The sequence below is a fragment of the Mastigoproctus giganteus genome, chromosome 5, assembly GCF_048544385.1.
Source record: "Mastigoproctus giganteus isolate SK-2022 chromosome 5, ASM4854438v1, whole genome shotgun sequence".
Lineage (NCBI taxonomy): Eukaryota > Metazoa > Arthropoda > Arachnida > Uropygi > Thelyphonidae > Mastigoproctus > Mastigoproctus giganteus.
This window is the reverse complement of record NC_143579.1, coordinates 87007976-87034419: the sequence shown is the minus strand read 5'-3', so window position 1 is coordinate 87034419 and position 26444 is coordinate 87007976. Positions and strand designations below refer to the sequence as shown.

Genomic DNA, 26444 nt, shown 5'->3' with positions numbered 1-26444 from the left:
ATGGTACTTGTACCGTCATCACAGCTTCACGATACTTATCACTATCACACGAAGTTGGATGTCCCTTTTCATTTATGGAGCATCCTTCTGTTAGATGGAGTCTAGCCAATGAGAATGTGGATTGCTGAGACTCACATTAAGTCCTGCAGTTATTTTTGAAGCAGTAGTTTTATTTTTTTCACCTACAATCCTCTTCCAGTGGCCCTTTTCAGTTCGCTACAAACTGAGATAAAATTGAAGCGAACTGAAAAGGGCCACTGGAAGAGGATTGTAGGTGAAAAAAATAAAACTACTGCTTCAAAAATAACTGCAGGACTTAATGTGAGTCTCAGCAATCCACATTCTCATTGGCTAGACTCCATCTAACAGAAGGATGCTCCATAAATGAAAAGGGACATCCAACTTCGTGTGATAGTGATAAGTATCGTGAAGCTGTGATGACGGTACAAGTACCATGATCAAATTAAGAAAACACAGATGTAGAATAGATGTGCGGAAATTTGCCTTTAGCCAGCGGGTGGTTAATTGCTGGAACAAACTTCCATCTGTTGTTCGGAAGTCGATAGATTAAATAAATTTAAGTAGGAACTGGACAGGCATTTGAAGGGAATGGTGTGATTTTTTTTTTTTTGGCTGATGCTGCATAAGCTCGTTCACTTGCTTGTTTGTTATTTTGGTTTTTAGGAGCATTAGCAACTAAGGCCATATTGCTCCGGGGATATGGAATGGTCATTCCCTGACCTTTCCGCATCCTCCGTATTTGGTGGTCACGGGCTCGAACCCCAGTCTAATCAAGAAGTGTGTGCTACGCACTGCTGCTCCTGCCCACCTGGCTACGGAGGTGCCCATTCACTTGCTTTCTTGCATCACATGCCACTACTACTACTACTATAACAACTCTCTGGTAGCTAAGACACCAGTCACACTATGCAACACCCGAGCCCATCTCAAGCCCAAGTGACTTTTTAAAGCAATGCAACATTGCAGTACACCTACAGGTTTCAGGAAGGTCTCTGAAGCTGCAGAGAAAATCCCACAATATATGAATCCCCTATGTCATAACATATCTGATATTCTTATAATGTCCATATCTGATGGCTTAACCAATATTTCAAATTCATCAAATTTATTTTCTATACTCCACCATCAATAAATATGAAAGTATGTGTGGGCCTGTTAGTGCTATTGATAACTCTTGACAGCCAATATAGTTTCCTATCCCATGAGTACTCTGTGGCAGGCCTTTTAATCCCTCCTCGCCTTGGAGGCTACTGATTGTCTGAATATAAGCTCTACAAGTATCAATCTTTCCTCTGCTTACAGCTGCCAAAAAATCGTAATTCTCTGCACTTCCCTCAGCCCCAAACTAGCAGTTTTTCAACCCATCTAAAACTGCCCAACATCATCAAATATTCTTGAATCCCTTCTATTCAAGTGTATCCAAAGCCTATAAAAGAAGTCAGCATGTTAACACATGCAGGATATGCAGCAAAATATTTTTACCTCTCTGACAGGGGAATATAATCATTTACATGGTTCAGAATGTAGAAATGAAACAGCAGCTGTACTACTATCTCTGTTTCTATTTAAGTTGACATCACTAAGAAAAGTAGCATTAGCTTTAGTAGATGCATATGATGCAAGAAAGTAAGCTTGTACAGCATCAGCCAAAAAAATCCCTTCCCATTTCATCCATCCATTCACTCCAAAAGTTTAAACACTTCTTCCTTGAATTTATTTAAGCTATCAACTTCCACAATGAGAAACTGAAGTTTGTTCCAGCAATCAACTACCCACTGGCTAAAGGTAAATTTATGCACATCTATTCAACAACTGTCTTTCCTCAATTTCAGTTTATGCCCAGAGGTTTGTAATCTGAACAAGAGGAAAATCTGATAAACACTGAGCCTGCTCAATTCATTCAAAGCCTTATACACCTCAATCACATCGCCTCGCAAGTGCCTAGTCTCCATGTGCTGCAATTTGCAGAACTTAAGCCTTTCTTCGTAAAAGCACCCCTTTGTTCCCTCACCAGCCTTGTTGGCCTTCTCTGTCCCCGTTCTAGCAACTGTACATGCTTCCTAAAATGAGGAAGACCTGTACCCAGTACTCAAGGTGTGGCCTGACTATTACCTTATAAAAGGGTTTAATCACCTTGTTATCCTTGCTAGAAAAATTTATATCATTGACAAGGCCCCATGACCAAATCTGGAAGCTTGTCTACACTGTCAGAAAACTTCACATCTGACTGCACAATTACCACTAGGTCCTTTTCACTCTCTACCACCCCTCAGTGTAATACCATACAGTGCATACGTTACTCTGGGGTTACTGCTACCCATATGCAGCACTTTGCATTTGTCAATGTTAAAATTAGGTTGCCACTTCTCAGCCCATCTACCCAACTTTTCCAGATCCTGTTGCAGCAGCATACTGTCATTACTGTTATTAACAATCATACCAACCTCTGTATCATCTCCACACTTTGAAATTAGGCTTGATATACCCTCATCAATATCACTGATAAATACACAAAACAACAATGGGCCCAACACCGAACCCTGGAGGACACCACTAATAACATTAGTCCACGAAGAGCAGCACCCATTGATTACCACCCTCTAACACCATTCTGCTCCAATTTGTACAGTAGTCTTCCATGCGCAACAGTGTCAAAAGCTTTCTTGAAATCCAAATATACGATACCAAAATTATTTTTTGCATTCAGTTACTTTGTGACCATATCATAGTATCCAATCAAATTGGTCAGACAATACTTGCCCTTAAGAAAACCATTTTTGTTAAGGGCAAGTACCCTCATTTTTGCTTAACTAACAGCATAACCCCTCCTCCCTTCCTATCCTTTCTGTACACATTGTACTCCCCAAATTCCAATTATGCATTCCTTACATCTGTGTGGCACCATGTATCTGATATCCCAACAATATCCACCTTTGATGTTTTGACCAGCACTTCAAGTATAGGGACTCCTCATACAACAAATGGCATAATGTATTAATATACACTTGGTTGTCGACTTACGACCACAAAAAAAAATAATAAATGAATAAATTAATAATAAATCAGGTAGTTACTACTGAGGACACCCATAACCCAGGTGAGAAGGCACATCCGATGACAGGAGGCCTGAAGACAGCACCAGGCACATACACTCAGTCGCTCTCTCTCACATACACCCAGTCGCTTTCAAGCATCTGTTGCGTTTGGTGTATTAATTAAAATTCTACTGAAATACCAATAAAATGTTTGGTAAAAGGAAAATGCTTTCATCATATACACATATACGCCAGCTAAGAAGTCAAGGAAAACTATTGATTTAGAGTGTAAAATGAAAATTATCCAGCAGTATGAAGGAGGAAAGAAAGTGAATATGATAGCACGTAACTTGAAGTAATCACATTCCACGTATCGACGATACCAAATACAAAGAAAGAATGCGGGAAGCTGTGAAAGGTTCTGCACCTATTAAGTCTATAATTTTAACCACACGACAGTAACCCATCCATGAAATGGAGAAATTGTTGTTTATGTGGACGGAAGATTTAATACAAAAAAATACACCTATGCACCTTCACACAGTGCAAGCAAAGGCTAGAAGTTTGTTTCAGAGTTTAAAATCACACGCTGGAGAAGATTACACAGAAGATTTTCAGGCTAGTACTGGATGGTTTAAGCATTTTAAAAAAAGATTTGCTTTGCATAATGTCTCTATAAATAAACATCTCCTACCTCAACCCAAGAACATGACCCTGATGATGCACAACCCAGCACAACTAAAGATTAAAAATTGATTTTGTAAATTTCATTTGTATTAATTTTTACATTAATTTTAGATTGTATTTTTGTGTTTACAGTACAGTATTACTTTTCACATTATGTACAATATAATTATAGATTATAGTTTTGTTTTTTTATAAACAATATGAACAAAAAACCAATTAAAATGTAGAGAACGTTTGCATTTAACCACACACAGAGAGAGATAGCCTAGGCGTAGAAACAAAGGTATGTACAGTATCGCTAAGTAAAAGATAAAAACATTACTGTATTTAAAATGAAAAATAAAAGATGATAAAAATTTAAAAGTTTATAAAAATAAATTATAAAGATGATAAAAAGATTAGAAAGGTTAAAAAATACTGTTAATACTGCCTGTTTCCCCCCCCCCCCATTATAACAAAAATATAAATTTAAAAATATATACATATATCATTATATACAGGGTGTCTCAAAAATATTGGTACAAACGTTTAGGGGAGGTAGGTAACATCTAAAGTAATGTGAATCGCATAGGAACCCATAACCAGAAAGTCACGGGAAAGTAGTAGCAGAGGCACAAGAAGCAGAAATGACACAAGACAGTAATTAGTGGCAAACATTTATTTGACATAATATTAACAATGGAGTACAAGATGTGTGTGTGTGTGTGATTTGGTTTTTAGGAGCATTAGCAACTAAGGCCATATTGCTCCGGGAAATGCGGTAGTCATTTCCTGACCTTTCCGCATCCTCCATATTTAGTGGTGACGGGCTCGACCCTCGGTCTAATCAAGAAGCGTGTGCTACGCACTGCTGCTCCTTCCCACCTGGCTATGGAGGCATCTGAGTACGAGATGGATGCATTTCATGATGTTACAACAGATGCTCAAAGGTTCTACCATGAGATGCAATGCATGCGTGACACCGACGCACCATGGATTGCCGGATATGGTCAAACACACCTGGAGTTTCTTTGACAGTAGCAGCAGCGCAGACGAGTCTCGCCCCGAGATCCATTTCTGTCTCCACAGACAATTCATACACGATAGATTTGAGATGCAATGCATGAGTGACACCGACGCACCATGGATTGCCGGATATGGTCAAACACACCTGGAGTTTCTTTGACAGTAGCAGCAGCGCAGACGAGTCTCGCCCCGAGATCCATTTCCGTCTCCACAGGCAATTCATACACGATAGATTTGAGCAACCCCCCCACAGAAAGAAATCAAGGCTGGATAAATCAGGTGAGCGTGGGGGCCAGGCAACGGGTCCACCACGGTCAATCGATCAACACCCATCAAATGGTCACGAACACACCTTCCATAAGGCACCCCGTCATGCTGAAACCAAATGTTGTCTCTCACATTTGCTGGAACATCGTCAAGTAACCCTGGTAGAACTTGTTCAAGGAAGATCTGATATTTAGCGGAATTCATGTGGATGGTAACAGGTATGGGCCGACTAAGCAGTCGGCGACCATACCTGCCCACACATTTATTGTGATGTTGTGGCGCATGGGGGCGCACACCGTGTGGGCTGTCGTGAGCCCACACATGAGCATTGTGCTGATTGAATAAGCCTTCCCGAGTGAAATAAGCCTCATCCGTGAACAAAACATAGGCTGGAAAATTCAAGTCTTGAACACTTTCTTGGAGAAACCATTGTGCAAAAGCCACATGTGCAGGATGATCTTGGGGGAGCAGTAAATGAACCCTTTGGAGATGAAAGGTGCGTAAGGAATCGTTGTGCCAGACACGCTGTACACTGCAACAAGACACTCCTAAGGCAGAGGCAATGTCACGTGTGCTGGTAGTAGGATTATTCTGGACGGCATTCAACACACTTTCTTCCATGGCGGGAGTAATCGTCGAACGTGGTCTGATTGCACTACTCCTATTACCTCTAAATGACCCATTAAATGACCCATAATCACATAAATTTTGATGCACACGTGCAAACAAACAGTGGTCCGGTATATTTTCTGGGAAGTGTTCTCCATAAATTCGTTGAGCGGCTCGCCTATTGCCCTCTGCTAATCCATACACTAAGTGCATGTATTCTAGCTCACAATTCACATATTGATGCATGCTCTTCGTGCGGCGACTACTGCTTGAATGAGTAAACCAAAAATTTTCCCCTCACATGAACTTTTTTTTTTTTTTTTTTTTTTAATGAAAACCCCAAACACGAAAGGTATCAAAACCTATAGTACTTAGTCCTGTGCATGGGTTGAAGGAGAAGTATGGGGGGGGATGCCGGAAACTTTGCTCTAGAGACTAAACATGGGGTTCACCACTTCAAGCCTCATAAGCAAAGTGGTGGTATTTCACCGGTTGATGAAAGTCATCTACCACCTGACGAACTGATGAACACACCGTATACCGACTTATGGTGACATTTCCGGTTATGGGTTCCTATGCGATTCACATTCCTTTAGATGTTATCTACCTCCCCTAAACATTTGTACCAATATTTTTGGGACACCCTGTATATAATATAAACATTACAGATATTAGTATATTTTCAAAAATAAATATTAATCTTATCACTTATAATTTTTGATCAATAAAAAAAAAATATATATATAAATAAATAAACCTGTGATTTAGCTGCCTTTTAATAATTTAATCATATTAGCAATGGAAGAAGCTCACCTTGAGCATTTCTTCTTGAAGTTTTGAATATACATTCATAATATTTTGCCTAATGCTATTCTTTAGTAGTTTCCCACATTTTTTTTGAGAAACAGTGACTTCTGAGATTGCAATGTTGATGATGAATCTAACAAATTCTGCATTTTGTCCCAAAAGTCAAAGAGAAAGATATTGATCGCAGGAGCAATGTCACCTTTACAAGTGAACGGATATAAAATAAAATTAATAGGATAAAAAAAAGTAATGTATATTGTGCCAGTTCTTCCATAAAAACATACAGATTCAAATTTATACATTAAATTATATTAATACCAATGAACTATATTCTGTATGTTGGAGTATTACCGTATTTCTGCGATTTTAAGATGTACTTTATCCCCCCTATAAACGTTTCTAAAAATGGGGTGCGTCTTAGAATCGATGCCGTCTTATAATTGCAGTTTTTTTGAATTTTTTCGTGCTTTGCACAAGGCACCACACATTTTGTTTTTACGCGGAAATCTAGTCTCCAAGTTTGACCGTTATTGCAGTCTCCAATTCCACTGGAGAATAAAGTGGTGTGGGTAATTTCACGTGCTTTCGAAATGTGAAGCCACCGTTATTTCATTATAGTGGAGCTCTCTCAGCGAAAAACTAGGAAGGTTTGTTTGTATCTTCAAAAGTAATAAGAAGTGGAATTACTGTATTCCGTTCATTTTGATCCCTTATTGCAAATTAAAATGTTGTCAAAAATATTGCACTACGAAGCTGCACTGAAATGAAAAGTTATTATGTATGCAAAAGAACAAGGAAATAGAGCTGTGGGTCAGCATTTTGACATTAGTGAAGTAAATGTTCGTCATTCCATATTTTCGTGCAAAGCAACAACCTAGTGCTTTACAGAGCCTAAAAAAAAAGGAAGATTTCCACAAGTCGATGAAGCCGTGATACGTTTTGTAAAAGAGACACGTGCAAAAGGATTACCCATCACTCAACAAGCTATGCAATTGAAAGCTGGAGAAATTGCCAAGTTCCTTGGAATAGAGAAAATAATTTTTTATTTTTAAATTAAGTCGCAGCTGGTGCGACAGACTCATGCGTCGTAGCAGATTATCGTTAAGGCGCCGAACATCTATCTGGCAAAAAATTCCTGCAGACTTTCAACAGAAGCTGAACTTTCAGCGATAGGTGATGAAATTATGACAAAAAAGGAACTGCATGTTTAGTCAAATTGGAAATGCTGATGAAATCCCGGTCTTCTTCGATATGCCTCGAAATTACACCATCAACACTAAATGTGCTAAAGAAATCAAGATTATAAGCATGGGCTACGAAAAGCAGTGTATCACTGCTGATGGTAGAAAGTTGCCACCATATTTCATTTTAAATTGAAAAACCATACCAAAGAATGAAATTTTTCCCAAAGATGTTATTGTGCATACACAAAAAATGGATGGATGTCAGCAGAGCTTATGGAAGACTGGCTAAATGTTGTGTGGAATAGACGTCCTGGAAGTCTTCATAACCCACCTAGCATGCTAGTACTTGATGCATTTCGTGGACATTTGTCCAAATGGGTCAAAAATAAAATCGTGCAAAAATGTGGTGACTTGGTTATGATTTCTGGTGGCATGATTAGCCAACTGCAGCCACTCAACGTTTGTCAACAAACCATTTAAGGATTACTTGAGAAAGGAATATATGAATCCTGGCTGTTGACTGACAACCTTCCACTGATACCTTCCGGAAAAATTAAGAAAGCACCAGCATCAAAACTGGCAGAATGGGTATCAACAGCTTGGAAGCTAATCCCAGAAACAATAGTGCATCACCAATGCTCTCAATAGCCCAGAAGATGATATAACGAAGATAATGACAGCTCATTAGAATCAGACTCTGATATTGATTCAGATGCAGGTATCGACGGCTCAGAAGATTCAGAAGGAAGTATTGAATAACATACCTACTTATAAATACTATTGTTGTTAGTAAATTGAATTCTTTTAAAATAAAAATATTTGTTAGATATATTTTAACATTTTATATTATTTTTTAATTTTTCTCTAAGAATCAAAGCTTTTTTTCTGTTGGTGGTACTGAAATTAAGGTGTGTCTTACAATCGATGGCATTTTAGAATCAAAGAAATACGGTATATAAGACAGGTGTAAACTGGTTAACAGTTTTGCTGCTCGCTTTTCTTATCGGATTGAAAACCATGGATTGAGTCAATCTAGATTGGAGAAGGCAGGGACATTTTTGGGATTTCTTCTCACTATGACTGATTTAGTCAGCCTCTAGTGAAGGTTGCTTGACAAAAATATCTGGTTTTTCTTCTTTCAAATTTGAAGAAAAAGTTCTGCACTGCTCAGAGAACTTCATATCTGCCTGCACAACCACCCCCAAGTCCCTTTCATTCTCTACCACTGTCAGTGTAGTACCACAGAGTTGATACATTGCTCTGGGGTTGCTGTTTCCCATGTGTAGTATTTTACATGGTTCTCCAAGTGGATTAAAAACCTGGTGCCACACATTTGCATAAATAATGAGGCAGCAAACTTGTAAAGGTAAGCAGACTTTCCTTTCATGTCAATTTAGGCTGAAAGAGAGCAAAGATCTTTCAGGTCCTCCCATGCATAATGACGATTATAAAGGGGATATTGTTATATTTAACAGTACATTATCATTTTAAAAAATGTAATACTAAATATTCCAGGTTTTGACAAATAATCATGACAATAATGATGATTAAAGAAAATATTGTTAATAAAATTGATGCAAAAAGAATCATGATCCAAACTTGTTTCCAATTATTTGGCATCTGTCAATGCATATGGACAAGGCTGTTGGAGGTGGTTAAATCTTGCCTATACCCATTGCAGTTCATTTCTGAGAGAGAGAGAGAGAGAGAGAGAGAGAGAGAGAGAGAGAGAGAGAGAGAGAGAGAGAGAGAGAGAGAGAGAGAGAGAGAAATGAGTGGTGCCTACATTGGGCAATGTAATCAGAAATATTTATGTACTTTGGAAACCTCTGTAATTTTATTGAATGATTGTGTGCAAGTTAGATTTAGTATTTATTTCTGTTTGCTTCTGAGTAATCGTCCTTATGTAGTTCATTCTTATGCCTTCTCTCTTTAGGGAAACACAGAAAAACCAAAGCATGTAATGTTTCTTGGCAACTAATTTCAAAATTGAATAATCCTATAAATTTCCATCAATATCCACATGGTCATGATGAGGCAGATTTTGGCTAAATGCCTCAAGGTCTTAATATCTAATATTCAATGGTAAATGTATTTAGTGGAACTGTCATTAGGATGTCATTCACTTTAGCTGACATTGTCAATACATGCAGGTTTTTTTTTTTTTTTTTTTTTGCAAGGTGATAATAACAAGATATTCATTGTATTAGAGACTACAGTGTGAATTGTTACACATATGCAAGCTGTAGGAGGTGGATAAATTTTGCCTATACCCATTGCAGTTCATTTCTGAGAGAGAGAGAGAGAGAGAGAGAGAGAGAGAGAGAGAGAGAGAGAGAGAGAGAGAGAGAGATATCTACCATCCTACATTGGGCAATGCAATCAGAAATATTTATATACTTGGGAAACCTCTGCAATTTTATTGAATGCTTTTTGCTACTAGACAGGCACTTTTTTTTTAAAATTAAAACCTCAAACATGAAGAGTATCAAAACCAAAAGTGCCTACTACTGTACATGGGATGAAGGTTGAGAAGACAGGTGATACTTGTTGAAATTAGAGATTAATTTTCATCGACTTCAATTTTCAAGACATACATATAAAGGAAAATAAAAGTTGAGGGGGATAAATGAGGAATAAGAAAGGGTGGCCCTGTGTTTGAACTGGTTTAAAAGAGAAAGAGAGTGAATTATAGATGCCAATTGAAGGACAGTGCCGATAGAAGTATCTATAGAAAAGGCATACAAAAGAAACAACATCCATGAGACAGAATAGCATTAGCATTAGTAGAGGCATTTGATGCAAGAAAGCAAGCTCATGCAGCATCAGCCAAAAAAAAAAAAAAAAAAACCCACTTCCACTTCACCCCTCTGTTCATTCAAAATACCTGTCCAGCTGAGCCTTAAACCTATTTAGGCTATCAACCTCCACAACAAGGGATGGAAGTCTGTTCCAGCAACCAACCACCTGCTAGCTAAAGGCAAATTTCCACACGTCTATCCTACATCTGTCTTTCCTCAATTTGAATTTATGCCCTCTCAGGTGATTATTCGGAGCTAGAGGAAGAATCCCATCAGCATTGAGCATGCTCAAACCATTCAAGGCTTTATACACCTCTATCAGATCACCTCGCTGGTGCCTAGTCTCCAGACACTGTAATTTGCAAAACTTAAGCCTTTCTTTGTAAGAGCACCCCTTTGTTCCATTCACTAATCTTGTTGCCCTTCTCTATACTCGTTACAGCAGCTCTACATCCTTCTTGAAATGAGGCCTCCAGACCTGTATACAGTACTCTAGGTGTGGCCTGACCATTGCCTTATACAAGGGAATAATCATCTCCTTATCCCTGCTGGAAAAATTCCTGTATATCATTGACAATACTCCATGAGCTACTCTTGTAGCCCGTCTGCACTGTTCAGAGAACTTCATATCTGCCTGCACAACCACCCCCAAGTCCCTTTCATTCTCTACCACTGTCAGTGTAGTACCACAGAGTTGATACGTTGCTCTGGGGTTGCTGTTTCCCATGTGTAGTATTTTACATTTGTCAATGTTAAACTTCATTTGCCACCTCTCAGCCCATCTGCTCAACCTTTCCAGATCCTGTTGCAGCAGCATAGTGTCAGTAGTGTCCTTGACAACCCTGCCTACCTTTGTATCGTCTGCAAACTTGGACATTAAACTTGATATACCATCATCAATATCATTTATAAATACAGAAAACAATAATGGACCCAACGCTGAGCCCTGAGGGACTCCACTAATAACATTAGTCCACGATGAGCAGTGTCCATTGATTACCACTCTCTGTCTTCTCCCCCTCAACCACCCCTTTATCCATAGCAGCAATTTGCCTCCAATGTCACACTGCTCCAATTTGTGTAGCAGTCTTCCATGTGCAACAGTATCAAAAGCCTTTCTAAGATCCAAGTATATAATATCAAAGCTATTCCCTGCATCCAGTTCTTTTGTGACTGCATCATAGTATCCAATCAAATTGGTCAGGCAAGACTTCCCCTTAACAAAACCATGCTGTGTCCGAGCTATAACTGAAGTCTTGTCTAAATGATCCTGCAGTGCTTCTTTAACCAGTGCCTCCATTAATTTTCCCGGAACAGAAGTTAAGCTCACAGGTCTATAATTACTTGTGTCAGCCTTTGATCCTCCTTTGTGAATTGGGGTCACATTTGCACATTTCCAGTCTATGGGTACCTCCCCTGAGTCCAAGGAAGCTCTCATAATTATGGCTAAGGGTTTGCTTACTTCCTTTGCTGCACCCTTTAATATAACTGGATAGATCCCATCCACCCCGGGTGCCTTTCTTGTGTTTATCTTCAACAACCTCTCCTCCACCTTACTCTCAGTTATTTCAAGATTCTGTAGCTTACTGCTAGAGTTGAATACACCTCTGGCATTCCCCTCGCTGAATAACTCCTCATGTGTGAATGTCGATGCAAAATATTCATTTAGTTTGTTAGCTACCTGAGCAGGATCATCAACAGTTGACCCATCAATATCAAGTGGACCAATCTGATTCATCCCTCCCTTCTAGAGTTTACATAAGTAAAGAACTCTTTGCTGTTTTTCTTTGCATCCCTTGCCAAGGATTTCTCGTAATCTGCCTTCGCCTGCCTAACCTCCTTTGTAACTTGGTTGCATATCAACTTGTATCTATCATGACATAGGCTTCTGTGTCGTGTTAATTTGTAAGTATCCCATGCATTTTTCTTCTCTGCCATATGCCTCATGAGTTCATCTGACATCCATTTTGGCCTAAACCTTGAACAATATTTCTTAGTTGGTATGTAAAGCCTAGTAGCTTCCAAGATAAGTTCTTTGAATGCTTCCCAATTTGAATTTGCTGTTGGTAACATCATCAGTTGGTCCCACTGTATAGAATTTAAATACTGTCTCAGTCCATCGTAGTCACCTTTACGGAAGCAATAACCCTTCCCTTTACCCCTAATGGTAGTTACCTCTTTGAGTAAATCCCACTTCAGCACACTGTGATCACTGCCACCTAGTGGTTCATTTATCTGCAGATTCTTAATGCATTTCTTATCACTGCTGAAAATCAAATCAAGAGCATTACTCGCTCTAGCTGCCTCCCGAACATGCTGATGTAGAAAACAATCATCCAATAAATCCACAAAAGCCCTGCTAGTGTGTGAGTGACCAGCCCCCAAATTCCAGTCAATATCTGGGAAATTAAAATCTCCCATTATAAGACTCTCTGATTTACTGGCCCACTCCATTCCCCTGTACAGTTTCTTATTATACTCATCAGAGTCATTAGGTCTATAGCACACCCCTACTCTCAATTTTGATCTACCAATGCTTATGTCACACCAAACTGACTCAACACTGCACTGTCCAGCAATGTCGACTGGCTTCACTTCCTTGGTTTTTATGTGTTTCTTCACTAATAGCATAACCCCTCCCCCCTTCCTATCCTGTCTATCCTTTCTGTAGACGTTGTACTCCCCAAATTCCAGTTCTGCATCCCTTATATCTATGTGACACCACGTCTCTGATATCCCAACAATATCTGCGTTTGATGTTTTGAGCAATACCTCAAATTCATCAAATTTATTTTCTAAACTCCTAGCATTGGTGTACATGCAAATATACCTGCACCCGTTTCTATTCTTAGCTACCCTAACACAACCCATGTGTTTATTTGTACCGCAATGGCTTCCAGCAGTCTCTGAAATATCATGCATCTTGTTTTTCAGGCTTCTGCTCATTCTAATAGAAGCAGTGCAAGAATCTCTTTCACCTCTGCCAGTGGCTACTGTCAATCTATTGGTCTTTGTCTCCCCCCAAGCTAGCAGTTTTCCGACCCACCTAACACTGCCTCGATAGCATCAGCAAATATTCTTGCACCCTTTCTATTTAAGTGTATCCCATCCCTGTAGAAGCAGTCTCTCCTGTTTACAAGTACAGTCCAGGCTGGAAAAAATTCTACCCCTTGAGCCTTGCACAATCTTTCCAGGGCCGAATTGATTGACAAGGCTCTCATCATATACTCCCTCCTATCGTGTCTGGGCAGAATTGCAGACACTTTCAAATTCAACCCTAATTCTCAGCTTTTGTTCAACAGTGACCTGTACTTGTTAAGTAATTCTGCCGGTCTCCGGCAGAATTACTTAACTAGTTAATTACTTAATATGGCTACCCTGTTTTCAATGGAGTCTAGAAGCCTGAGAGGTTTTGAGAACACCGTCTGAAATGTGGAAACATTATTCCATGGTAGGGTGGATTTGGAATTTGTAGAGCAAGTAGCTGTTTAGAGGAACACTAACACTGAGAGCAAAAGAGAAAACCCATATCTATATATGCAAAGAAATAAATATTTTTAATGTGCTTATGCCAAGAGAGAGATCAGAATCATAATAATCCCTAATAGAGATATGCGATCTTGTCTAGAAATCTGAGTATCATCAAAAATAAGCACAAGAGCAGTAGTCTCCTTTTTTACAAGATACAAGACAAGAATTGGGAGTAAAATTAACTCAATTAACTTTGACACATACAAAGAACTACCTAGAGATCAGCATTTAAGGAATTGGTGGTGGATATTCAGGAAGTTGAAGTTATTTGTGCAGGGCAAGGTTTCTCAGACCTGAAGGTGGAATGCAATGTGATATCAACAGCAAAACTATGGATAGGATTTCCAGTCAGTGGAAAGAAATTAATATACATGGGGAAAAGAGTGGAAGAAAGAACTGAACATAGGAAAACATCACCATTAGTGTAGATTTGGTGTAACTCAAGCTGTTGAGTTACACTAAACCCTTCCATTGAATTTGTGCACAGATGGGTATATTAGCCAATATACAAAAATACTTGTATGTTTCATGATGTCATTTGTTTGAAAAAAGTACAATATCGCATTAATTCATGGCATAGGAGTTTGTTGTACTGTTAGTAATTAAACCACTGCAATATTCCCTGTTGTTTAAAAGCTACTAGCCAAAAACACTTAAGTGTACAAAATAGGCCAAGTGCATTTACATACTGCATTTTCCAGTCAATAGCAGAACCTAAAATTTAGAAGGCAAATTTTGAATAAAATTTTATAACACATATTTGAAAGATTCCCTCATGCTTACTAAACAAAATGTGAATTTTGTTAGTAAGCAACAATAATGTAGAAATAAGCATTTACTTAGTATTATCCATTAAGTGCAAGGAAGCCATAGGCTTCTGCTGCACCAGCCAAAAGAAACTAGTAAAAAGTAGATGAGAAAATTGATAAATTATGTACTTCCCTACTCATATAAGTAATTATCCAGTTGACCTCTGAAGTTCTTCAAACTGTCAGCCTAACTACCTGCAGAGACAACTTTTTTCAGTAATCAAAAACTAACTGGCTAAAAAAAAAAACCTTCCTATAATCTAGTCTACGCCTCTACCCCTGATTTGAATTTATGATCCCCAGTTCTGGTATTCTTTATAAGTGAAAATTTTGCTTTCATTCATTTTACTAATCCCTAGCAGGGTCTCATAAACCTCAATCAAGTCCCCCTCTAAGGTGACTGATTGCCAAACTCTGCTGCAGAATGTCAAAATTTGGTATCACAATTGTCACACTTGTAATTTCTAAATGTATGAACTTTCACTTTCTTCAAGGACTGCATCATCTTCAGTGCTATCACAGAAATTTCTGATTCTACATTTCTTGAAAGATCACAGCACTCTCATGTTTTGTTTACTCACATGAATTCATGAATTTTTTCACTCATTCATACACCAGCGAAATTGTCTGTCACTTTATTCAATCTTTTTACATCAGCATGTCAAATTATGATTTGTTTTTGATTTGGGTTTGGCTTTACAAACTACGAAACACCTGAACTAAATGAAGAGAGTGGGAGTGAATTATTGATTTCGAAGGAAATTTACATTTATTCCAAGCTCTGGAAGCAACAGACACTACGTTGACATTCTCTATTTGGTTAGACAACATTTATTGACCGACTGTTTTTCTATATAATAAGCCCTTTTTGTTTCAATGATTTATTTAAAATGTTTCTAGATTACATAAATTTTTACATGTTCTGATCTTATACTTTAAAGGAAAAATACATTACAGAACTATCAGTGAGATTTCACAATACAGCAGACTCTCGATTAATCGGGATCAGATTAACCGGGACACTTCAAGACTCCAAATTAAAAAAAAAAAAAAAAAAATTCAAGTAATAACTAGAATAGATGTAAACAGACATTTTGCAAGTCGTAAATAAGAAACAAGCGGCATTATAAGTTGTCACTGGGAGATTAGTGTACCTATTATCTTGCAATCCCCGCTGTCTTTACACCCGCCGCTCAAAAAAAAGAGGAAGACCAAATATTTAGTTTGTTTTAGTTCGTTTATAGGTTTTTTTTTTTTTTTTTTGTTTTGTTTAGAAATCGTGAAAATGATGGGTAAACGCAAAAGAGTTGCATTTACAGTTAAACAAAAACTTGAAATTATTCAAAAGTTTGAAAATGGTGCATCTGTTAAATCTCTAAGGAATCGTTATAATAAGGATGTATTAAAATGGACAAAAATTAACAACTATCACGCAGAATTCGGATTTGTGAATAATAACATAGTAGCAACATGTTATTATGTCATTCACGAGTTACGTAAAACTCGACGAAGTAAGAAGTCCTGGAAAGTATCTCTTATGTATGTCGGGGACTTTTGTATTTTTGGATAAACCGGGAAATCGATTATCCGGGATTTTTTTTTTACTATCTATCCCGGAAAATCGAGATTCTACTGTAATTCGTTCGTAGAAGTGAACTATAGTAGTGAACAGTAGAATGAGTGGCATCATTTAACTGTATTCTCATATTGTGACTACCTTCACATCAAGTTACCACGATATTGCACTACCTTGAATAAGTAATGCTTCACCAATGGAGAAGACTATTGTTACTTATTCTTGGCACATACCATACCACCACCCAGATGGCACCATTTCAAGGCTTATTGGGCTGTAATTGGTGCGTGGGTACCCTGGTGTTGCAATCATGCCAACCCAGTTATGAAGTACAGGAATCCCTCGTTTAGCCAAGACTCAAATTAGAGTGGTTTGTATTTAGCTACCAATTTTTGATTAGCACGAATCAAATTTCGTGCTAATTAGTGCAGTATTTTGGCTTGGCCTAAAGAAACTGAAGCTGGTGATGCTATGATTGTTATTTGGTTTTTAGGAGCATTAGCAACTAAGGTCATATTGCTCCGGGATATGCGGTGGTCATTCCCTGACCTTTCCGCATCCTCCGTATTTGGTGGTGACAGGCTCGAACCCCGGTCTAATCAAGAAGCGTGTGCTACGCACTGCTGCTCCTTCCCACCTGGCTACGGAGGCGCCAGGTGATGCTATGAGAGTCAGTATTAAGCTACAAATGTAAATACATTGCTGAAGTATGCATAACATTAGAGAACATTATAGAAACACATCGCTTGTTTTCTTAGTGAGTGCGTGGCTCTGTTCACAAAAGGGAGTTACTATTTATTTCGCGTTGCATCATCCCTTCTCCACTGAGAAGCGTTATCGAGAAATAAACAAAAACGAACACAAGATACAATTTGGGAAGCTAGTTTGTTTTCTACCATAAGAAAATAAAAAGAAACAGATTATTTCAAATGTGTATTATTACAACAATTGAAATTTTCTAACATTAAGCACTCTGAAGGATAACACCGGCCGCACCGCATTTATTACGTACATGAAGATCAGTTGCTTTCAGTTGCTCTTGCATTGTGTGTTAACGTGCAGACACCCATGTATCTCCTGCTATTAATTACTGTGCATACTAATTAATTTCTATTAAATTTTTTATATATTACGTAATTATTAATTATAGATAAAAGGAAAGGTGTATCTGATAGTGTCTCTAGTAAAAAAAAAAAAAAAAAAAGAAAAGTGATAATGTTACATGAAAAAAATTGAAGTCATAAAAAAGATTTGAAGATGGTGATAGTAAAACACAAATTTCTCGACGTCTTGGAATGCCTGAATCAACGGTTCGGACGATTTTAAGTAAGGCCAGTGCATATAAGGAAAAAGGCAAGATTGCTTCATCGTCAGCATGCACACAAACCACATGAAATAGAAGTGTTACAATGATTGAGATAGACGTCTTTTAGCCATTTGGATAGAAGACTGCAATCAAAAAAGGAATTCCAATCTGCACAACGGCCATAAAAACAAAAGCCTTGAGTATTTTTGCAATATTAAAGGAAAAGTCAACAATAGAAAATTTGGGTAGAGCGGTAACTGAAGAAAATGTTCAAGCAAGTTCTTCAAAAGAAAAGGTGATTGAAGCGGAAATGGAAGAAAATTTCACTGCCAGTAAAGGCTGGTTTGAACGTTTTAAAAAAAGAACAGGACTACATAATGTTGCATTGACTGGAGAAGCGGCAAGTGCAGATAAAGATGCAGCCACAAAATATCCCGAAATTTTAAAGAAAGTTGTTGATGACAGCGGCTACACAGATCAACAAATATTTAATGTTGATGGAACAGGCCTTTTTTTGGAAACGAATGCCAAAAAAAAAAAAACCTTTCTAGCAAAAAAAGAAAAGTCTCAACCAGGCTATAAAGTTTCCAAAGATAGAATAACACTTTTATTGGGAGGCAATGCAGAAGGCGATTTGAAATTAAAACTCATGGTTATCTATAGAAATGAAATTCCCAGATATTTGGGGAAAGGTTTTAATAAAGCAAGCCTACCTGTTGTTTGGCACTCTAATAGAAAAGCTTGGGTCACAAAAGCTTTATTTGAAGAATGGTTCACTAGCTATTTTTGTCCAAAAGTTAAGGACTACTGCGAAGAAAATAACCTTGCATTCAAAATTTTATTAATTTTAGACAATGCCCCGGGCCACCCACCAGTACTTTCTGATTTGTGTGAAAACATGAGTTATTTTTTTACCTCCAAATAAGACAAGTCTTTTACAGCCTATGGATCAAGGCATAATTGCTACTTTTAAGGCCTATTATTTACACAAAACATTTGCACAAGCAATTGAAGCAACAACTGGTGATGGTGCAGTTTCTTTAGTTGAATTTTGGAGAAATTACAACATCAGGAAAGCAATAGACAATATTCATGAGTCATGGTCTGAAGTAATCTGAAGTATCCAGCAATATGAGAGCAGTTTGGAAGCATATTTTGCCACATTATTATTATTATTACTACCCATATAGTGCAAGGACGCCTGAGGCTTATGCTGCAGCAGCTTAAAAAAAAATATTTCCAAGTTACACACACACACACACAGAGAGAGAGAGAGAGAGAGAGAGAGAGAGAGAGAGAGAGAGAGAGAGAGAGAGAGAGAGAGAGAAGGGAATCACCAAGAAGAGAAGAATGATGATATCCAGCTCAGGACCCTGGGTGTGCCAAGCCCATACTCACCAGATGTAAGCCCCTGGGGTTAAATTGCACAAATGATTTTTGTAGTTTCACACATGTAACATATTGATGAAATAGCAAACATTGGATGAGATCTAGGCTTTAATGAAATCGACAACAGTGAGGTTCGCGAATTGCTGGAATCACATTCAGAACAATTAAGTTATTCTGACCTGCTTAATATTGATGAACAATGAGCATATGAGGAGGTGGAAACTTGCAAGGAAGAAAATGTTCAGGAAAAGAAGTTGACATTAAAATAACTTAAAGGAATATTTCTGCAGCTGAAAATTTGAAACAACTAATCATGGATGCAGACCCAGATATCGAGCGCAGTATGCAAATTCGCAGGAACACTGAAAAAGATATGTATCAATACAAGCAAATTTATGATGAAAAGAAGAAAGAAAAGTCTGCGCAAACCAGCCTTTTGAAATATTTTACAAAGAAATAGAGTTATATATTGTAATTTTTTAATTTCAATAAACTTTTGATTACTGTACTGCAAATATTTATAATTATCCTTTGCTTTTATACTGCTGTACGTTAAATTGCCATAAAAAACATATTTTTAAAAATATTGATTGTTATATCATAAGTCTTGGAACGAATTAGGCTATTTTGTATTGATTATTAACTTCGATTAGCGCAATTTCGCATAGCGTGACATTTTCGCGGAACCAATTAATCGCGCTAATCGAGGGATTCCTGTATAACTCCACAATATGAGAGATGCCAAATGGTGTGTACAGTAATAGTATTAATAAAAAATAAATGCAGAAGGCACAATAGACTATGAATTGGAAATTCACTACAGAACTATCAGTGATATTTCACAATACTTTGTTCGTGGTAGTGAACTACAACAGTAGTATGAGTGGCATCAATTTAATAAGGTAGTCACAATATGAGATACAATTAAATCGATGCCACTCACTACCATTGTAGTTCATTGCTACAAATGAAGTATTGTAAAATATCACTGATAGTTCTGTGGCAACTTTCCAATTCATAGTCTATGTGCATTTATTTTTTCTCAGTAAAAATACATACACTGTAGTGTAATTAGTTCTAAATGTTTCTTATTCATCCAATATTTTAATTCAAATAAAATTAAATTATATTCTCTTTAATTATCTCATATAGTCCTCCCCATCATTAACACTAAAAATAGAGCTCTCACTGTACACACATTGTACATCAGAATGAAAGTTAATTGCATAGGGAAATTGGGAAAACACAGGAAAGCAACGGAGCAGACTATCAATGCACTCTCCATTTACTTCTGTTTGGATTTTGCTATTTTTTTTTTTTTTAAATGTTGTTTGTAAATTTTAATGTTTCTCATAATTTCATTGAGAAAGACTTAAAAGATTGATTTAGAAGGTTCACATGGTTTTAAATACTTTTAATGATCTCTAAATGAAGTGAAATTTTATGAACATTGACATCAACCTATCTAATATAGATTGATTGTGTTGGTTAGTTTATTAATCAAGAAATTAACTATGGAAAAGGTTTCCGTAGTTCTAATGAGTGACATTTAAGTACAGAAAAACTATATAAAGTTTAGAAAGAAAGTGACAATCATTATCTTAATTGCTGATATAAACTTTCTTATTTTATTTGATAACTATAATACACTTTTCCCCCATGACAAAGGTAAATTACTATAAATACAAAAAATAAATAATAAAAAAACTTTCTTTGAATACACAGGGGAAAATACAAAAGAGTAATCATTTTCGGATTTACAAAACTTAATATATTTGTTATAATTCTATTATTGCTATCTTCCCAGGTGCTTTCGCTAATAATCATATATACAAACTTACTTCCCGTCTTGAAAAGCTTGGCATAAAGCAGTATACTTTTCCATGATTTTTGGCATTGCTTCAACTATTGCTAAAATAATAGAAAATAATATGCTATATCATCTTATAAAGGTTAAAAAAAAATTCTTTAAAATTTTCTTTGAAAAGAAAAATTAAAAATTATTTCAAATTTTTCTTTGAAAAACTTATCAATTAGACTGCAATGCTATTTGCAGCACGGTAAATCAATTCTTCTAATAAGAACAAAGTCCCTAAAGACAAATTCTACTTTAAACCATTTGCATTGTGACCTAAGCAAGACATTTAAAGCTTTATAGCTTAAGTAACCTAAATGAGTGGTACCTTTTACAATTTTACTGTTTATTATGATTTCTTTATGACAAAAAAATTCTATGAAGTTAAGGTGTGTTACAGATTGTCTGAATTGACAGACTTGTGACCTTATACAAAGTGATAACCACCTTATTCCTACTAGCAAAATTCCTGTATGCCATTGACAAGACCCCATGACCTGCTCTGGCAGCCTGTCTGAACTGCTCAGAAAACTTCATATCTGACTGCACAATTACCCCTAGGTCTTTTTCATTCTCCAATACCCTGAGTGTAGTACCACACAGTTGGTACGTTTCTGTGGGGTTACTGCTACTCATATGCAGTACTTTGCATTTGTCAATGTTAAACTTCAGTTGCCACTTCTCAGCCCATCTGCCAAATTTTTCTAGATCCTGTTGCAGTAGTATACTGTCTTTACTGTCATTAACAACCCTGCTAACCTTTTTATCATCTGCAAACTTCGACATTAAGCCTGATATACCATAATCAATATCATTGATAAATATACAAAACAAAATTGGGCCCAACACCAAACCTTGGGGACTCCACTAATGACATTAGTCCACGAAGAACAGTGTCCACTGATTACCACTCTCTGTGTCTTCTCCCACTCAACCATCATTTCATTCATTGTAACAACTTGCCCTCAATATCGTACTGCTCCAATGTGTAAAGTAGTCTTCCATGTGCAACCGTATCAAAAGCTATCCTGACATCCAAGTATATGATATAAAAATTAATTTTTTGCATCCAATATCTTTGTGACCACATCATAGTATCTATCCAATCAAATTGGTCAGACAAGACTTCCCCTTAACAAACCCAAGTTGTGCCTGAAATATTACTGCAGTCTTGTCTAGATGATCCTGCAATGCTTCTTTAACCAGTGACTCCATTATTTTCCCTGGAACAGAAGTCAAACTAACAGATCTGTAATTACTCGTGTCATCCTTTGGTCCCCCTTCATGAATTGGGGATATATTTGCATATCTCCAGTCCTTGGGGACCTCCTCTGAGTCCAAGGATAAAGAAGTCTCTGCTGTTTTACTTTGCATCCTTTGTCAAAGATTTTTCATGGTCTGCCTTCGCTTGCCTAACCTCCTTCGTGAACTGATTACAGAGTAGCTTATATCACCCATAGGCTTGTGTTGTTTGCCTGATAATTTATATACTTTCGCATGCAGTTGTCTTCTCTGCCACGAGTCTCATTAGTTCATCTAACATTCATTTAGGCTTAAACCTTGAACAGTATTTCTTAGTTGGTACAAAAAGCCTAGCAGTTTCCAAAATAACTCCTTGAATGCCTCTCATTTAGAATTTGGTGTTGGTAACATCACTAGTTGGTCCCACTGTAGTATTTAAAATCTGTCTGAAACCAGTGTAGTCACCTCTACGAAAGCAAAAACCCTTCCCTTTATCACTTATGTTAGTTACATCTTTAAGTAAATCCAACATCAGTACACTGTGATCACTACCACCTATCCCTTATTTGCAAATTCTTAATGTATGAATAATCACTGCTGATAATCAGATCCGACTCTCTCGGGGGTCTAAGTTCTCCATGGCTACATGGTCTTTTTAATGAAAGGGTACATAGGAATGCTATATGCAATATGGCACCACCAGATTATCAGTTTGCAACCAATCAAAATTATGGTCAAGACAAGAGGAGCATTTTAAAACTGTTCATTAAAAGAAGAAAGAGCCATGGACTACCAAAGAGCCTCATGTGCTGTTAGTCATATTAACCGAGAAAAAATTATTTCCCTCAATATACCAAATATTCTAAAAAATAAATAAATAGAGAAAAATAATTTCATACTTCTTTATTAAAAACACAATTCATAAAATCTTGTAATAACCCTAAGCATCCAATAGTCTTCAAATGGCACTATGGGTTTTTATTTATCACCACTGTTAGAATACAATACTTAAGTTTTATAAACTGTTTCTAGTATAAATGTCAAAGATAAGGAAATACATCAAAAGTTGTGGGGGAAAATAAACCCCATGTGACCACTTCTGTTATTTCTTTTTTTTTTTTGAAGAATTATCACTGATTTAAATGATTATCATTGAGTATTCTTGCAACATGTTAACCAGAAGAACAAATTTCAAATGACAATTGCTATTTATGGCCAATTCAAAAGCAATCATAATTTTTTTTTGCCCATATCTTGATGTAATATGGTCAATGAAAAGCATGACACAGGAATTAAGTTAATTCCCACACCAATACTTAAAAAAGCATTAAAAAAATTGTCTTCTTAAATGACTATTGCCATTATGAATATTATTTTTACAGTTATATTTAGCATTATCAACACCTCAAGGCCTTTTCTCCAGATGAGCAGTTATCAGCCAATCAAGTTCTCTTATTCCATTCCTTAATCCTTGTGAAGCCCGATTACCTCTAGAACAATTACACACATGCCCACATCTTTTCTCACCATCTTCCACTAGCTACTTCTAGACCCTATTCTCAATTCTTTTTTTACTTTAAATCTCAGAGTTGGTTCTATTGAATACAGCGTATCCCCTTTATCCCAGCTAGTAGTGCGGAGAGAAAGTACGTACTCCAAAATTTATTTTAAGTTTAATAGAGATTTAATTATTTAATTTTTTGATAAAACATTAGCTTCTTTTGATTAATTATAATTTGTCACATCTATAACTTCAATGAAATATGCATGAATAACAAACGTTAAGTTTTTAAAAGACAAAATTATAAAATTTTAATACAATAAATACAATTTAATTCATTTAAATTATACAATTTAAAAGAATAAACTTGGGGGGGGGGGGAGTCCTAAGTAGTGAGAAGTTCTAATAATAGAATATAATCTGTGTAAATATTTTCAAACCGTAGTTCACATAACTAAACAAGTTTATTCAATATCTTGATGTTAATTTAACATGTTAATTTAACGTATTCAATTTGGTATTAGGATGCAGATATGAGGGGGGAAAAAATTTAAAACATTTATATTAAAAAATTAATAAAGAGTTCAAATCAAATAGAGAATAAATTTACAGCACTAAACATCCAATTTCTAAGTGTACATTTCTTAAACACTGCTGGAATACAAATGATTTTTTAAACAATAAACTTTAATTATTTCCCAAATTTAATTTTACATATTTAATGAGATGAATATGATTCCCCCTCCCAACTATATTGTCTTGTTCGAATAAAGCTGAAAATTTTATTTTGAGCACTACTCCTATTGTCATTTCATAACAACATTCTTAATTTCTCTTCAAAATATTTTTTGCATTCCTCATTAGAATTAACAATTTAATAAGAACATCAAAGCAAATTCTGGCTTCATGTACTTGAATATTTTCTTCTTTGCTTTCTTCTTCTTTTCCTGCTTCACCTAGAGATTTTTCTCCTTAAAATGCTGTTAGTATTTCTTGAACACTTGTGACAGTGTACAGTTTCATAAATCTTCAATAAATTTGAAGATTCAAATTTCCAATAAGAATTAAAAGAAACGAAAATTCAAAAATCATTCATGAATGATTCACACTTGAATAACTCAGAATTTATTGTACATCCAAAGCAACTTATGCACCACATTATTCCACTATGCTATCAACCATGGCCTGTCCACACACTGCTCGACTATTTTTGTTCTCAAATGGTATCTCACTTATAAAGTTGTTGCCAGTCACAATACTGTTGACTGCACAGTTTCTATATACAGTTTCTAATAAACAGACCATTCTTGGTAGACTCTAGACAGTTGTATGTGAATGCCATTAACAGAGCACCATGCTGAACCATGTGAATGACATGCTCAAGGTCACTCAGGTCTGTTGGACCATTTTCCTGAGGAACTATGCAGGTATCTTGGTGAAGGATTGTGTGGGCACTTTATAAACAATCCATCAACATCTGACCACATGGTTTATACTACCTAGTATGGAAACATGAAAAATTGTCATTGTGTCAGTATCAATGTAAAACAATGTATAAATGAATAACTGTTACATATTAAAGTTTCTGAGAGATGAAAGTATAAATTTATAAAATTAGAAAAATCAGACAAGCATTTAATGCTAAAATTTAACTTTTCTTCATAAATGATACAGAACTTTCATTTAACAGAATTCTTATGATCAACTACAGATTGCTATTTTGATCACCGCAATTTTAAAATTGTTTTAATTTTCTTATTTACAAGCAGTTATAAAATTCCTTTAGATGGTTAGCAAAATCATCTTGTAATCATCATGTAATATCACCTTGTGATATTACAAAATTGCATTTTGTAATATCAAGGATTATAACTGTGCTAAGTTTTTTTTTTTTTTTTTTTTTTAAGTGTAGCTCCATACTTTCAAATTGACCAGTCAACTTCTGCAGTTTCAGAAACCTTCAATTCAAGTAATGATTTAAAAAAAAAAAAATTATGAAATCATTACATTTATATAAAAGGAACTATATATTAGACTGCTGAAACAACAGTGGAAGAGCATGAATGAGAGAAATAAAAGTTAAGTATAGTTCATAGACATCATGCTGCTTAAAATAAGTTTTCACTAAATTGAAAGCTTATATGAAGCAGCAAATCTTTTTATTTTTATGTAATGAAAATTCAAAAGAAAAGAGTTTTAAAAATCATGCACAGTTAACTTGAAAACTGGATAATAAAAAATTATTGGCAAAACACCTGAACCAACAACACTGGCAATTTCATACAACTAGTACCTTCCTCAAATTATTTCAATGATAGTCATTGCATAGTTAATTCTTTCATTTTTACATGTATCAAAAACATATTAGCGATGTTTAACTTTTTCTCACATTTCTTCTCTGTACATGCACCTTGAGTATTATATCTTGGGTATTATATACCACATATTACATCTCAACTATTTTGTCTCTGATTACTATTTCTCGATTCACAGTTCTAATAATTTACTTCTATAGTCTATAAATGTCGCAGCAATATGTGTACAGCAAATCGAATGACAAATGAGAGTTCAGTGCTCCCAATATAAGAAACAAGGTACATGATGTGGAGGTCATGTTAATGAGAAAACCAGAAACTGGACTGACTTCTGAAGTATTATATCTTGGGTATTATATACCACATATTACATCTCAACTATTTTGTCTCTGATTACTATTTCTCGATTCACAGTTCTAATAATTTACTTCTATAGTCTATAAATGTCGCAGCAATATGTGTACAGCAAATCGAATGACAAATGAGAGTTCAGTGCTCCCAATA

At 36.2% G+C, this 26444-nt stretch overlaps 1 protein-coding gene across 1 annotated transcript in view; it reads right to left on the bottom strand.

Moving 5' to 3' along the window:
* LOC150085543 (uncharacterized) overlaps positions 1-26444 on the bottom strand; it is a 419624-nt gene that overhangs the window by 153303 nt on the left and 239877 nt on the right. The window contains exon 9 of the mRNA XM_090374596.1: positions 20869-20938. Coding sequence (XP_090230722.1) covers positions 20869-20938 — 70 coding nt within the window. The remainder of the gene's footprint in view (positions 1-20868; positions 20939-26444) is intronic.